General features: G+C 41.4%; 1 protein-coding gene across 3 annotated transcripts in view; it reads right to left on the reverse strand.

The window, feature by feature from the left end:
- The window catches only part of PHF20L1 (PHD finger protein 20 like 1), a 69,119-nt gene that overhangs the window by 5,451 nt on the left and 48,064 nt on the right, over positions 1-15,604 (reverse strand). For all 3 annotated transcript variants that reach the window (XM_083516617.1, XM_083516619.1, XM_083516616.1), the window contains 4 exons: positions 14,582-14,763; positions 13,898-13,997; positions 12,225-12,420; positions 10,051-10,417 (listed from right to left, as the gene is read on the reverse strand). In XM_083516617.1, coding sequence (XP_083372743.1) covers positions 10,051-10,417; positions 12,225-12,420; positions 13,898-13,997; positions 14,582-14,763 — 845 coding nt within the window. The remainder of the gene's footprint in view (positions 1-10,050; positions 10,418-12,224; positions 12,421-13,897; positions 13,998-14,581; positions 14,764-15,604) is intronic.

Below are 15,604 nucleotides of genomic sequence, written 5' to 3' on the forward strand. Positions count from 1 at the left end.
AGGAGTTGAACAGCTATACAACTTTTAGAAGACATCTGAAGGCAGCTCTGTTTAGGGAAGTTTTCAATACTTGATGTTTTATTGTGTTCTTGTATCTCTTGGAAGCTGCCCAGAAGGGCTAGGACAACCCATTCAGATGGGTAGGGTACAAAAATAATAATTATTATTATTTCCTGTACAGTTCATGTGCTCCTATGTGCATCTGGTACATAACTGTAATATGTGTAGATAATTTATTATGGTCAAAGACCAGCTTGCATAACACAATAAAAACAGCGTTCATAAGGATAAAATATACAATCAGAGCAGATTGCAGCATAGCTCATGAATTAAAATTGAGATATATACATACACCTGACTTCCGGTTCCGGCCGCGGACGGTGAGGAAGCGCGGAAAGCCACGCTAGCGGCTTTTCGAATATCTCGGAGATAAGGGGGTGTCGCAAGGGCACTGCGCCCCTCAAAAAGCGAAAGCCCAGGGGGGGGAACCCCTGGGGGAAGGTTTCCCAGCGGCGCGGAGCGGCGTTTACATCCGTGAGTCCTCCCTTCTTCGGCAGAGGGAGAGACAGGGGCGGTGCCGCAGGCGCACAATAGGGAAGTACCGTCTCCGAGCTACGATGCCTCAAGCTTCCACCGAAAAAGGCGACGAGCCTCAAGAGATCTAAAAACGGACTCCCCATCGTTATTGGATTTATAATAACACTGAAAAGAAGGAGCAAGATGGGTGAGTCCGGGCAGTAATTATGTTTATATACGGTCACCACCCGTCGGAGAGCGAGAAGGGCGCAGACTCAGAGAACCGCAGTTAGTAAGAGAGCAGAATATTGCACAACGACCGAACTGTGTATGCTCAGAAGGAGGAGGGTTACTTTTTCTTTATTGGCTAAACTAAATGAACGGACCGGGCCCCCACCTACGGGAGGCTCAAAGACTGTTTGCCTAAGCAACGTATATCTCCGTTAGGAGTTTGGCGTGGACTAATGAATGGACTTATATTTGGACGCTTATTCAGACGCCTAGTTTGGATTATTGCCTAAGTTTGGACTCTTCCTGTGATTTTTTTATGGTTTTTCTTTCTGCTGACGAATTAGTGGGTTCACACAGCAGTAAGCAGCAAGCGTCAAGGGGACAAACCTAAGAGAATAGGAGAAGCATAAAGAGGGAGGAGACAAACCTAACATGGTCACCCTCTGAAGAGACTTACTATTGAAAGTTGGAATTGACTGTCGACTAAGGACTGTCTATGCTTTTTCTTTTTATTTATTTAAGATATATGGGCTTCTCTAGGACCGATACAAGAGCGCGGTGTTAATGACGCAAAGGAAGTTAAAGATGGACAATTACTTGCAATAGACGTAACAACCCCCCCCCCACCCTCTAGTGACTTAGTTTAATTGTTACTCATGGTTTTTTGTACATTTGCGTATACCCCCGCTCTTGGTTAGTCCCTGCCCCTCCCCCCTATTCCCCCCCCTACTTAGTTAACTCAGTGGCTGTTCGGCTCTCTGCACCGCTATTGTTACATCTTTTTACTAACCCCCCTGACTGACCTCTCTCTCATGTATCTTGTAAAGGCTATATAAATACCCATTTGCTCCCCCCCATCCCCTACCACTTTGCTCCCCTATGTTTGGATAATTCCCCCGATTTTTTGATATTTTGTGTAATTAACAGACCATTTGGGATAGTAGTATAGAGGGGAACAAGGAGATTGTGAGCCCTAAAAGGGCGAGAATTAGCACTGAAAAGGTCAACAAATAATAAGGTGCAAAGATGCAGGGGAGGAATGGGAAAAGGGGAGGGGGAACACCAGGGGAAAGGAAAACCTCTAGACAGGAAGAAATCAAAGACTTGGATTTTTTGTGGCTAAAAATAAAGGAGGAACTTAAGCAGAATGAAAATAACATAGAAAATAAATTAGAGGAAATGCAAGATAGAATAGACAAAAGAATAGAGGGAGCCATAGGAGAGCTTGGAAAGAAAGTCCAAGAGTTATCAGTTAAAGCAAAGACATTTGAGGAATCTAATAAAAAAATACAAAAAGACATGAGAGCAGAAAAGGGAGACGGAGAAAATGAAGGAGGAGCTGCGAGAGCTGAATAAATCACAGGAGCAGATTTGGGACAACATAGCGATGGCCGAAATGCGACAAAGACAAATGCACCTAAAATTCAGAGGTATAGAGGAAGAAACGAAAGAGAACATTAAAGAAAAAATAACTACTGAACTAGCAAATTGGTTAGAGGTTAAAGAAGAAGAGGTCGCGTACACAATAGAAAACGCCTTTAGGATTAAAATGAGAACTTACCAGAACAGAACTAGAAAACCCATAGGGGATTGCCTAGTAATGTTTAACTCAGTAGGAATGAGAAACCTGATACTTAAAACAAGTTACCATAAAAAACTTATAATAGGCGGTAGACCGATAATTGTCCTGAAAGAGATCCCGGTCAGGTTATTGCGTAAGAGAGAAGGGTACAGACACATAATAGGTGTTCTGAGAAGGAACAACATTCAATATAGATGGGAATTTCCAGAGGGAATCGCCTTCTTCTTTAAGGACAAGAGATTTAAACTGACCAGCTTACCAGAGGTAGAGAAGTTCCTGAGAAGATACGAGAAGGAGCTCACTAAAAATGAGATTGGAATTTTAGGAAGAAAGGATGTGAGGGAGGGAAGGGGGGGGGAGGAGGGGAGGGTGAAGCCACAGAGAGGGGAGGAGGAAGGAGAAGGAGAGGAGGACGAGGGGGGAAACGTAGCGGAAGAGGAAGAAACAGGGGAAGAATCAGAGGAAGAGGAAGAAGCAAAGAATTAATAACCGGACACAAACGCTACGTTTTAGCTAAACAATGTCCCTAACTTTTTTAACATGGAATGTTAACGGTCTAAATGAGAAATCTAAAAGAAATAAAATAGTGAAAGTCTTGAAAAATAAAAAATGTGATGTGGTATGCTGCCAAGAGACACATGTGGCCAAAAAACATAAACATATACTGACCAATAAAAAGCTGGGAAAGGAGTTTATTAACTCAGAGGTGAATAAAAAGAGAGGGGTGGTCATCTACGCTAAAGAAAAACTGGAACCCAAAGTAATTTGCAAAGATGAGGAGGGGAGGATTCTAGGGATACAAATTACCCACCAAGGGGAAAGATTTAATGTAGTATCGATATATGCCCCTAACACCAACAAAACCGAGTTCTTTAGTAAACTAGAACAAGTATTACTGGACTTAGAAAATTATAAACTAATTTTATTAGGGGATTTGAACGGAGTCCCGGAACCCAATATTGACAGAAGTGAAAAAAACAGGAAAGGGAAGCAGGGGAAACTCCCAAAAACTTTCGATGATCTCCAAGAAAATTTAGATCTAATAGATATCTGGAGATACAAAAACCCTACAGAGAAACAATTCACCCACTTCTCTGGAGTACACCAGAGCTGGGGTAGAATAGACCAGATCTGGGTCTCCAGGGAACTCTCGCTGAGAGCGGGGAGATGTACAATAGAACCCAGAACGCTATCGGATCACAACTCTATCTTTTTGGAAATAAAGGGTACTCCATCAGGCCCGTATAGATGGAGAATGAATGATTATTTACTGGATCAGGATGAGATTATTGATAAGGCAAAGGATGTCTTGAAAGATTATTTGGATCATAACTTACATAAAGAAACTAAAATTAATGTGGTATGGGACGCCAGTAAGGCAGTCCTAAGAGGTTTTCTGATTCAACAGAACAAATATAGGAAGAACTTGAGAGAAGCAAAGAAGGAAGAAGTAATTAAACAACTAAAAGAAGTAGAGCGCAAACTAATAACAAACCCTGGGGATGAGAGATATATTCAAAATTATAAACTACTACAAACCCAATACTCAACACGGCTGAATCAAGAAATAGAATGGGGAATAAGGACGATGAAACAAAGATACTTTGAATCAGCAAATAAAACCGGTAAGTTGCTAGCGTGGCAGTTGAGGAAAAAACAAAAACAAAAGGTGATCAACAAAATTAAATTTGAAGACCAAACAATAGAAGACCCCAGTGAGATTAGGGGAAAGTTCCTTCAATATTACGAAAATCTGTATAAAAAGATAGAGGCAGAAGATACAAATGAGATAGGAACGTATTTGGAAAGGCATGGGAAAGAAGATTTAACAGAGGAGGAAAAGGTAATGTTAAACGAACCAGTAACTATGGAGGAGGTTAGAGACGCAATTAAGAAAATGAAACCTGGAAAAGCCCCTGGCCCAGATGGCCTTTCTCAAAAATACTATAAATCTCTAGAAGAACATCTGGCCCCAGTACTCTGTAATGTAATTAATAATATCCTCCAAGGAGGGGAAATGCCTGATTCGTGGAGAGAGGCACATATAACACTAATACCCAAAGCAGACTCCGATACACTTAACATATCAAATTACAGACCAATATCATTGCTCAATAATGACTACAAGATTTTTGCAGGAATAATGGCTAATAGACTTAAGAAATATCTGAACAGAGTAATCCATAAAGACCAAGCCGGATTTCTGCCGGGCAGGCAATTAAAGGAGAATGTGAGACATGTAGTCAACATAATCGAATATCTGGATCTCAGGATCGACATCCCTGCCGCCCTAATCTTTGTAGACGCTGAAAAGGCCTTCGACAATGTGTCCTGGGAATTCCTTATTAAATGTATGGAGAGGGCAGGAATAAGAGGGCCGTTCTTAGAAGGCATTAGAGCAATCTATTCAAACCAAAGAGCCAAACTTATTATTAACGGTAATTTAACAAATTCATTTAAGATTACAAAAGGCACAAGGCAGGGGTGTCCCTTGTCACCCCTGTTATTCATCATGGTCCTCGAGGTACTGCTGAACAAGATTAGAGGCACTTCGGAAATAAGAGGGATCAAGATAGGTAAAAACGAATACAAAGTCAAGGCTTACGCCGATGATCTTGTAATATCAATAGAGGAACCTCTAGAGAGGATAAACGTAGCCATTGACGTAATGGAGGAATTTGGGAGATTATCGGGGTTTAAACTGAATAAAATAAAAACAAAAATGTTGGTAAAGAATTTAGATGAACAAACAAAAAATAAAATTGAATTAGATTCTGGGATAAAGACATCAAAAAAGGTTAAGTATTTGGGTATTTGGCTCTCAACGAAAAATATAAACCTGGTGGAGGACAACTACAATAGAATGTGGAGTGAATGCAAAAGAAATTTAGACTGTTGGAGCAGACTACACCTCTCATGGGAGGGGAGAATGGCTGCCATCAAGATGAATATCCTCCCCAAAATGATATTCCTGTTCCAAAATATTCCGGTAATCAGGGGTACAACTATGTTTAAGAACTGGCAAAGGACCCTTTCCAGATTTATTTGGCAGGGTAAAAGGGCCAGAATCAAGTACAAGTTACTTACTGACAAAAGAGATAGAGGTGGATTTGCGCTCCCGAACTTACAACTTTACTATGAGGCCTCATGCTTATGTTGGGTGAAGGAATGGATACTACTAGACAACACCGATTTACTAGATCTGGAAGGTTTTAATGCTAGGTTTGGATGGCATGCCTACCTATGGCAAGGCAAGGGAGGTGTGCATAAAAGTTTCTCCAATCACATCATAAGAGGAGCGTTATTGGAAGTGTGGAACAGGTGTAAGAACCTGGTAGAAAAAAACACCCCTTTATGGTTGTCACCCATAGATATTCTAGTAACTAAAAAAGTGAATATGGAAGGTAGAAGATGGACTTATGCGGAACTCTTGAAAAGATCTGAGAAAGGATGGGAAATGAGACCTTACGAAGAATTAAAAGACAAACTAATGGGGTGGATACAATACCACCAAATTCATTCTTTATGGAATGAACACAAAAAAGCTGGTATGAGTAAAAACAAATCCCAATTCCAGTTAGAAATAATAGAAGGGAAGTCTAAGCTCCTAACTAAAATGTATAACCAATTGTTAGACTGGGACACTATGGATGAGGAAGTCAAAGAAGTTATGATTAAGTGGGCCATAGATATAGGACACCCTTTAGAATATGAAAAATGGAAAAAACTATGGACCAAAGACATGAAGTTTTCAGCATGCGTCAGCCTTCGAGAGAATATGGAGAAGATGATGTACCGCTGGCACATCACCCCAACAAAATTAGCTAAAATGTATAAAACCGGAGATAAGACCTGTTGGAGGTGTAAAAAGAAAGAGGGAGACTTCTTCCATATGTGGTGGTCCTGTGAGGTAGTAAAGAAGTTCTGGGGCTTTGTCTATGATGAACTAAAAAAGATGCTAAAGTATACCTTTCCAAAAAAGCCCGAAGCATTCCTTCTAGGAATGGCGGGCAGTGAGATCAGCAAAGACGACCAAACCCTATTCCAGTATGCGACAGTAGCCGCTAGGGTACTGTTAGCACAGAATTGGAAAAATCCCAGCATTCCAACAATCACGGATTGGCGAACCAAGTTAATCGAATACATTGACTTAGCAATAATGACACAGAAAATTAGGCAACAGGGAAATACTAAATTTATTAAGGATTGGAATAAATTTTTTTCATACATGGAGACGATATTAGGAAGCACCAAAGTCACAGTAGGTATAATTTAAAAATTGCGAGGTAAAACATGATAGTTAGTAAAGGATACTGCTGTAAATACTGTTGAGATAGGGGTCTCGTCGTGGTGGTGGGAAGTCAAAGAACGGAAACATTGTATATTGACTCTTGAATTATTTTGCTATCTTGGTTTTTTTTTTCTTTTTTGTGAATGTTTTGTTTTATTACTAATAATGTATATGTATTTTAGATGTTGGACTACAATAAAAACTTTTTAAATCTTAAAAAAAAAAAAAAAAAAAAATGATGCCCCATCGGGGTTGCTTTTGGCCAGCTAACACACAGCTCTAGGATAATAATAAAAATATATTTTTTAAAAGAAAAAAAAAAAAAAAGAGATATATACATACACCTGTACAACTGAGATTTGGGCTACCATAAAAATTGACCCTGAGGCACCCCAAAGGACGACTTCAGCATTTCCCTAGTAAGCTATTTTATTCTAGAGTATGATCTGTGCCATGTAATATGTGTAGAAAAATCATTGCACCCAACACAGCTCTCCATGCACTGTTGATCAGTTACAGAAAAAGATAAACAAGTTCCAGGCTTTGTTGATTTAAGGCACCAGGTGAAGTACAATGAAAATTAAAAGTGCTAGGTAGAACGTCAAGGTTCAGCTGTTGTTCGCTCTCAACCTACCAAGAACACACAGAACAGGGCTCTATAGCAGATGACCACAAATGCAAAGGTCGCTAGTAAAGGCATCGACTTTTAACCCCAACGGTGCATTATAGATTAAGTACACATTACACCATCATATGGAACAACTGATTGGTTCAAAATTGGGAAAGGAGTACGGCAAGGCTGTATATTGTCTCCCTGCTTATTTAACTTATATGCAGAATTCATCATGCGAAAGGCTGGGCTGGATGAATCCCAAGCCGGAATTAAGATCGCCGGAAGAAATATCAACAGCCTCAGATATGCAGATGACACAACCTTGATGTCAGAAAGTGAGGAGAATTAAAGAACCTTTTAATGAGGATGAAAGAGGAGAGCGCAAAATATGGTCTGAAGCTCAACATCAAAAAAACAAAGATCATGGCCACTGGGCCCATCACCTCCTGGCAAATAGAAGGGGAAGAAATGGAGGCAGTGAGAGATTTTACTTTCTTGGGCTCCATGATCACTGCAGATGGTGACAGTAGTCACAAAATTAAAAGACGCCTGCTCCTTGTGAGAAAGGCGATGGCAAACCTAGACAGCATCTTAAAAAGCAGAGACATCAACTTGCCAACAAAGGTCCATATAGTGAAAGCCATGGTTTTCCCAGTAGTGATGTATGGAAGTGAGAGCTGGACCATAAAGAAGGCTGATCACCGAAGAATTGATGCTTTTGAATTATGGTGCTGGAGGAGACTCTTGAGAGTCCCATGGACTGCAAGAAGATCAAACGCATCCATTCTTAAGGAAATTAGCCCTGAGTGCTCACTGGAAGGACCGATCCTGAAGCTGAGGCTCCAATACTTTGGCCACCTCATGACAAGAGAAGACCCCCTGGAAAAGACCCTGATGTTGGGAAAGATGGAGGGCACAAGGAGAAGGGGACGGCAGAGGACGAGATGGTTGGACAGTGTTCTCGAAGCTACGAACATGAGTCTGACCAAACTGCGGGAGGCAGTGGAAGACAGGAGTGCCTGGCGTGCTCTGGTCCATGGGGTCACGAAGAGTCGGACACGACTAACCAACAACACCATCATTAGTACTCCTTCAACTGGGCGGACGGGCAGGAAACTGGAGCCTGGGAGGCAGTCCTTGCACACATGGACTATGGGGAGAGCATCAGCTGAAAAACAGCTATGGATTTGCAAAAAAGCTGAAATGGAAGACCGAGCAACTGTGGAACTGCCTGTGAACCAGGCAAGTTTTAGCAGGAAGAGAAATAAAATGCAGGAAAGGAAGTGGAAACTACATCTTTTAGGAAAAGAAAAAATCATGATATTATGACTGCTACCTACAAACAAACAACAACAAAACATTGAGCATGAGTTCATAAAATGCCAAGATGGAAGTGTAATTGTCGAGTAACAGAAGAGAAATTTTGAAATGAGTTTCACTCCTCTTACTCGAGTGGATGAGGGGTGGGGTGGGGAGGCGTACTGTGAATAGGAAACAAGTCTGGATAATGTAGTTTTATGTGTTAAGTCATGGAGGCAACCTGCAGTGGGGAAGGGACACAAAGGGAGCAAGTGGTAGGGAGATGTGGCTGTGACTCCGTTGCTTGAACTGCTTCTATAGTCAAGGAAATGCTTTCTGGTGTGTCCAGCCAAAATTTATCTCTGTAGCGTTATCTATTGTTATCATTGTTACAGTGATCGTTAATTCAACTTCTGACCCGCCCCTCACCAAAAGGTCCCAGGGATGGGCTACAGCAATCTTAAAAAGCAAAATTAAAATCAGTTTAAAAGCAAATGCAATCAAAATAAGAGGGTGGGTCCTAAAACTATGCATTTCAGGTGTCAAAGGCCAAGGTAGGTAAAGAAAGGCGTCTTCAGTATGTGATGCTCAAGCATAAAACTTCCCAATTCAAATTCTGTCCTTCTGTCCAATGCTGGAATGATGGACAGCATTGACCCATCATTCCAGCTGCTCTTTCCAATAAACTTTTAAATATTGTAAAACTGTCAGCATGCTCCTTTGCCCACACTCTCTTTTCTCCAGGCTGAAGATACTAGACTTTTCTTCTTTGATATCTGAAGCTAATTTTGCCTTCATAAAAATTGCCAGAAGGGCAGCCAGGATAGCCTGTCGCAGCAAAAACAAGTTAGGAGTTATGTAGTGCTTAGGAAGTAACCAAAATAAACACAGCACAAGTTTTTGTGGACTAGGACACTTGTCTTCAAACTGGTAGGTCAGGATACACTAATGCAGGACTACAATTCCCATCATCCCTGACCACTGGTCCTCCTAGCTAGGGATGATGGAAGTTGTAGTCCAACTACCATCACTAGAAACCCTGCACTAGAGGGGCATGGCCTGATTCAAGGTAGGTTGCAACAAGAGGACTACCGCCATGCAAATATATAGGTCCCCAAATGCATGTTTGGGTTAAAAGGGGGCCCTGTATCTGAAAAGGTTGAAGATACCTGGACCAGAGTCTACTTCAGGCATAGGCAAACTCGGCCCTCCAGTTGTTTTGGGACTACAATTCCCATCATCCCTGACCACTGGTCCTGTTAGCTAGGGATGATGGGAGTTGTAGTCCCAAAACATCTGGAGGGCTGAGTTTGCCTATGCCTGGTCTACTTCCATCAGAGGCAGCAATAACTTTTTTAGTCTTTAGGTGCTATGGGATTCTTTGTTGCTTCTGCCTTCACGCCTAACCCCACTTACCTGGGAGTAAGCCCCCATTCCCATTGAGTTACTTCTGAACAGTCATGGTTAAGACTGCACTGTAATTCTTGGAAGGTTGCACAAACAAATGGGTAGTTTTACCTGATGGCTGAAACCATCTTCTTTAGATGAATATTGTAAACAGTTTTTATCCTCTAAGGGAAGCTCCTGATCGTCTTCAAAACTGCTGGTGTCGTCGTCTGAGCTTATAGGATCGGCCATCATTTTGCAGTCCTGACTGTAACTCTGGGGTTTCTGGTAACTGTGCTCGCTCGTAATGTACGTTTCCTCCATCTTCTGGGGTAAACTAGGGGGCTCTCTATGGTTTTGACCATGATACGTCCTTTCAGGGGGGTTAAGGGTATCTGGCACAGCCAATACCCTTCTTTCCACTCCAAGAGTTATTTGGTCTGGATCCTTCCGCACACCTGTGCAAGCCCACAAATGAAGGTCAGGATGATGCTTGTTCCTGGGGAGAGAAAAAAGAAAAAGGGGTCAAAGTGGTAGAGAAACGAAGTCGATTTAAGCAGCCTGAAGAGGGGATCTGTGTTGACATTTTTTACCAAAGAGATTCGGGTGAGCAGTTCCACGACATGTGAAGTCTGCAGTGTTCACAAGTCCATTAAGTGGAACCAAGTTTGTCTCATGATACACATAAGTTGGTTGACGTGGGGGCGGGGGCGGCAGGGGAACTGGCTCAAATCTCTGTACGTCAACACTTCTGTCTCCACTTATGGAGGCAGCGAACCAGAAAATGTCCGGTTTGACGCCTGAATGCAAAGCAGGGCCTTTTGTCTTTCTGGAACTCAATCTGACGTGGAAAAGGGGCTTGTCAAAACAAATTACCGAAGTCCTGCAATGACCAGGCATGCTCACCTGAGCACCCAGAGACGGTACAGCTGAACAATGTGACACTGAAATTGGAACACATTGTAATTTCTCGTGGCAGGACCATGTCACCTCTGAGCATTGAACGGAGCTCGGCACTTTGTTCTTCTTAAACAAATACCGAACGGCGATAACAGCTGGTCGAAACCATCAGGGGAAACTATGGTAGGAGAGCTAAGCTCCTCCACATCAAAACTGGCCCCAGTAAAAAACCGGAGGCATTCCTTTTAGGTATAATCACAAACAATATTCCTGACAATCAAAGGAAAGTATTCCTTTACTCAACATCAGCTGCCAGGATGCTTACAGCAAAAAATTGGAAAGGGAGAAAAATTCCATCAATAAAAGAATGGCAACTTGAATTTTGTGAATATATAAATCTGGAGAGACTCACAGCATTTTTAAGGGAACAATCGGACCAGAAATTATTAAAAGAATGGGGATGTGCTAAAGAGTATATGAAGAAACATTGTTCTGGAATAAGCATATCGGCATGTAATGAATGATGCTTTACAAGGTTAAAGAAAAAGAAAAATTGTGTAAAAAGTATAACAATAGAAGTAATCTACATTAGACACAACAATTTTTGGAAGAATGGCAGATGAAGGTGATTGACTACATGGGACTGGCTGATATGACTGGCAGAATCCGAGACCAAGGAAAAGAGACGGTGGAGGAAGATTGGAAGAAATTTAAAGTCTATCTTAAGAACTATTATAAAATAAATGAGTGCTAAAATGCCAAGGTTAGGGAAATTAAGAGGTTACAGCTGTATTGATTTGATAAAAGACAGGGGGAGTAAAAGGTCAATTAGTTAAATCCTGAAGTGAGGATTTGCTGGAAGAAATTTGAAAATAGGGATGCAGAAAGGGAAGGTATGGGGAAGTCGGAGAAACAGGGTTCAAGAAAAGAAGGTTTTGAAATTTTACATGTTTATGTGTTTGTTATCGTATTGTGTATTGTTTGTGTTAAATATGTGTTAAAAAACCAATAAAAATCATTTTTTTAAAAAACAATTTAGAAAGAGTAAAATTTTTGAGGTCTTAGAACAAAGGAAGGAAGTCAATATGTGTATATGTATGTAATGACTAGATTAGAATAAAGATATGGTTTTATTTGTAGATGTGTGCTTTTCCTTTTGTTTTTTCTGTTCTGTTTTTCTTTCTTGTTTGTATAGTTTTATTTTGGATTCAATGTTTGTAATTTTTGTTGTAATTTTGCACAGAAAATAAAATTTATAAACAAAAACAAAAACTGGCCCCTGCTCCCCTGAAACCATTCTATCCCTGCCACGCAACTACCCCAATTTTTAAGTGTCTGATTGTTCTACCAAGGTAAAGAGGGAATATCCCTAAAAAGCAATATGCAGTACCAGAAGGCATGCTTACTTTAGTATCCCAATCTTCAGCTGCAGCCCGCGCAGTATTTCCGTAACACCATACACGTCAGCCAGGAGGTGGTGCGTCGACACAATCTTTTTGGCATTCAAATGAGAGTAGTTCTCTTTTAAAAACGAAAGACCACACATGTGGCCGTTATTCAACCAATCTTTATCGTAGAGATATTTGGCACTCCATCTCTGACCTAGAAACAACGAGGGATTCAGATCTTATTCTCTCGCCATCACTTTTTGTCTTCTATCGGAGACTGAATAATGCAAAAGGGTGGGTGCACAGGTGTGTATCTGCACAAGCGCCACCACAGCTGCAGTTACAGGCAGTGAGAAACCATGCCCTCCGTTTAATAAACAGATGAACTAAACACATTCATAAGCCTATATAGGTTTATAACTCATAAATGGGAGAAGTAATGTGTGAAGGGGCCCTCAAATGGATGTCAGCATTGGTGCCGGGAAGGCTTATGGGCTCTTACTATAACTTAGGTAGGTTCCTATCACAGAAGAGATTTGCCTGCCTGCCCAATCACCTGGTTTTGCAACTTTGGGATGTTTCTGAGTCTGCACCACGAAGCCCCATTTGTGGTTGTTTTGTGGTGTGGTGATTTGCTAAATTTGGATCCTGAGCATCTTCAAGATTTGGAACACCAGGGGAAGAATTAAAATGGCAGACAGATTGAATTTTTTTATTTAATTGTATCCGTTTTATTCTCTTTCATTGGGACGTACTTTAAAAAAAATTAATCTGCCTGCAGCCTTTGGGCATACAGTGGATTATAAATCATAAATAGAGCGAGAGAGAGGAAGCATTGCCCTGGAGGAAGGGTAGAGAGCCTCCGACCCAAAGGCCTAATTTGGTCTGTCAGACCTGTTCATTTGGCCCACCAGGCCATTTGGCCAAGCCACACCCACCTGCCACATCATGCCATTATTATTATTAGTAGTAGTAGTAGTAGTAGTATTCTGCCCTATACCCGGAGGTCTCAGGGCAGTTCACAGAATAAAATCAAAATATAAAACCACAAAATACATAATCAAATTAAAAACAACAACCAAATAACCCCCCCTCCAAATACCCACATTTTAAAAGGGCATAGGATCCTCATGCCTTTTAAAGCAAGACAATTAACAAACCTGGACAGGAGCCATATGATCCAACTCCCCACCCCTCCCCAGCCTTAGATGCATTTAAGGGTAGAATATAGCATTAGGCCTCCACTAGGATGGGACAGGAGGACAAGGAAAGGCCACATGTTAGTGGCCACAGAACTCTACAGACAAACCCAGGAAAACAACTGCAGAAAGTCTCACACTTCCTTGAATTTACCGACAACAAAAATCTCCTCTTTAAAAAACAAACTGAAACATCTCTCTATAAATGGAAAACTAGCATGTTGGAGAACTGAGCTAGAACATTTCATCCTGAGGTGCTGCCTTTCCCCAGTTAGTTTTTTGGGGGGCATGAAGCGCGCCTCCTGAAGTCTGAGCAACAACTGCACCATGGATTTCTGCTGACTGCCTAGGCCAGATCCTAGACTATATCATCACAAATGCTGGCTATAGAAACACACCCTTAGATGTGTGGGAAATGGGAGCAGTGGCGGTCGTGTGAGCTACTACAGGGGCTTGGAAACGCTGGGGCTTAGCTTGAAAATTTGATCCTACCAGGTGGGTCCCTGCAAACGTAGCAGATGTATTGCTCCGGAATGCTGTCTTCCAACAGTCCCATGCACACGCTGTGCTGCCAACACAGGCACTCTTCACACTGTGGCGGGGATTAAAAGAGAAAGGAAATAATGCATCATAACGTGAGAGGGAAATTCAGGTCCAACCCTTGCTTGGTTAATGCAACAACAACAACATGCAGTCATGGATGGTGGAAGCTTTGGTTCAAAGTATCTAAGGAGGCAGCAGGCTCTGGATGCCTTGTCTAGAAAGACGGCTTATAAATACTGAAACAAATAACGGTTAGTGATAAAGAGAACCAAGGACCGTCTCTCGCTCATGTTTAACTGCCTGGAGTTAGAAGGGCCAATGGCAACTGCAGTATAAGGTAGCTCCAACTATTCCCCATAAATTGCATGAGACAGAACTCTTAGAATGGTCTCTGGTGGAGGAAAAAGTATTAACTGTGCCATTGTAAGAATTAAAAATATGTATTATCCCCCCCACCTCCACTGGAGAGATCCACAGAGACTGAATGGAGGCACAGTGCTAATTCAAACCAGCCTGAATCATACCATTCTATAAGGTTTTTTAAAAATAATAATAATATCCCAAAGGAAAAAAAGTTCTGAATTACTGGATTAAAAATTCCATAGAAAACTGTACTGCGAGCAGACTCCTTACCTGAATCATGAACCCATTTTCCTCATCCATTTCACAGATACACCTGACAATTTCATTGAGAGTATCCTCTTCATCCTGAGATTCTTCGAAATTGGTTGAATCAAAGTCCTGATTGTACTCATCGCCACTCAGCAGCAAGCTCTCGGTAGAAGAGTCGTCTAGAAACTCCATATCAGAGAGGTCTGAAATTTGAAAACAATACAATTTGGCAAGTGGGTAGCATTGGATTAGACTGTGTGCATTTGGAACAGCAGACATTCAAACTTCCTCTTTGGATGGACATTGGTATGATGCTGTGCTCACAAAAACTGCCTACTTCAAAAACAGAATATCAATCTTATTATTTTACAGGTTAAAAAGATTTAATACCCCCCATGCTTTCGTTCAGAGATCTTCCAACTCAGTTTACTATAAAGCAGGAACTGAAATGTAAAACATCATTACACAGTAAAACACCAATAAAAAAACCCACAAGCAGTAGTGCAATCAAAATGGAAAGGACTGGGTTGGTTTTTTTAATGAAGTCTTTACCCAGTGCCCAGAAGTTGTAATATTCAACACCAGGTAAGCCTCCCTGCGGAGAGCATTCCAGATATGAAGGCAACAAAACTGAAAAAGCCTTCTCCCTATTTGCCCCCAACAGAAGAAAAATAGGGGTATGCATTGCTGTTGGGAAGCAGTTCTTTAACAATAGTAGCCAAAAGCACGAGCAAACTTTGCTGATGAGTTCACTGGATGAGCTCAGGCAAGCTACTACCAAAAGATGTGGCGAAGACATCTAGATAAGGGTTGGTTTTCCTACCCCCCCTACATAAGCAAAGCAAAACAATTAGGTTTATAGAATATGTAAGGGCACACTAGCTATGCTGAGCATTTGTGTTCAGAGGCAGAATCTCTGAAATTATGAGATGCTGGAGCAGAAAAAACAGGAGATGACAATCTGCAACATGTCCTGTTTGCAAGATTCCAGAGGCTTAGGGAAACAAATGGGGACAGGCTACTTTTAGAGGGCTGTTATTAGGT

This window comes from Podarcis liolepis (assembly GCF_965112155.1).
Source record: "Podarcis liolepis genome assembly, chromosome: 8".
NCBI classification, from domain to species: Eukaryota; Metazoa; Chordata; class Lepidosauria; order Squamata; family Lacertidae; genus Podarcis; species Podarcis liolepis.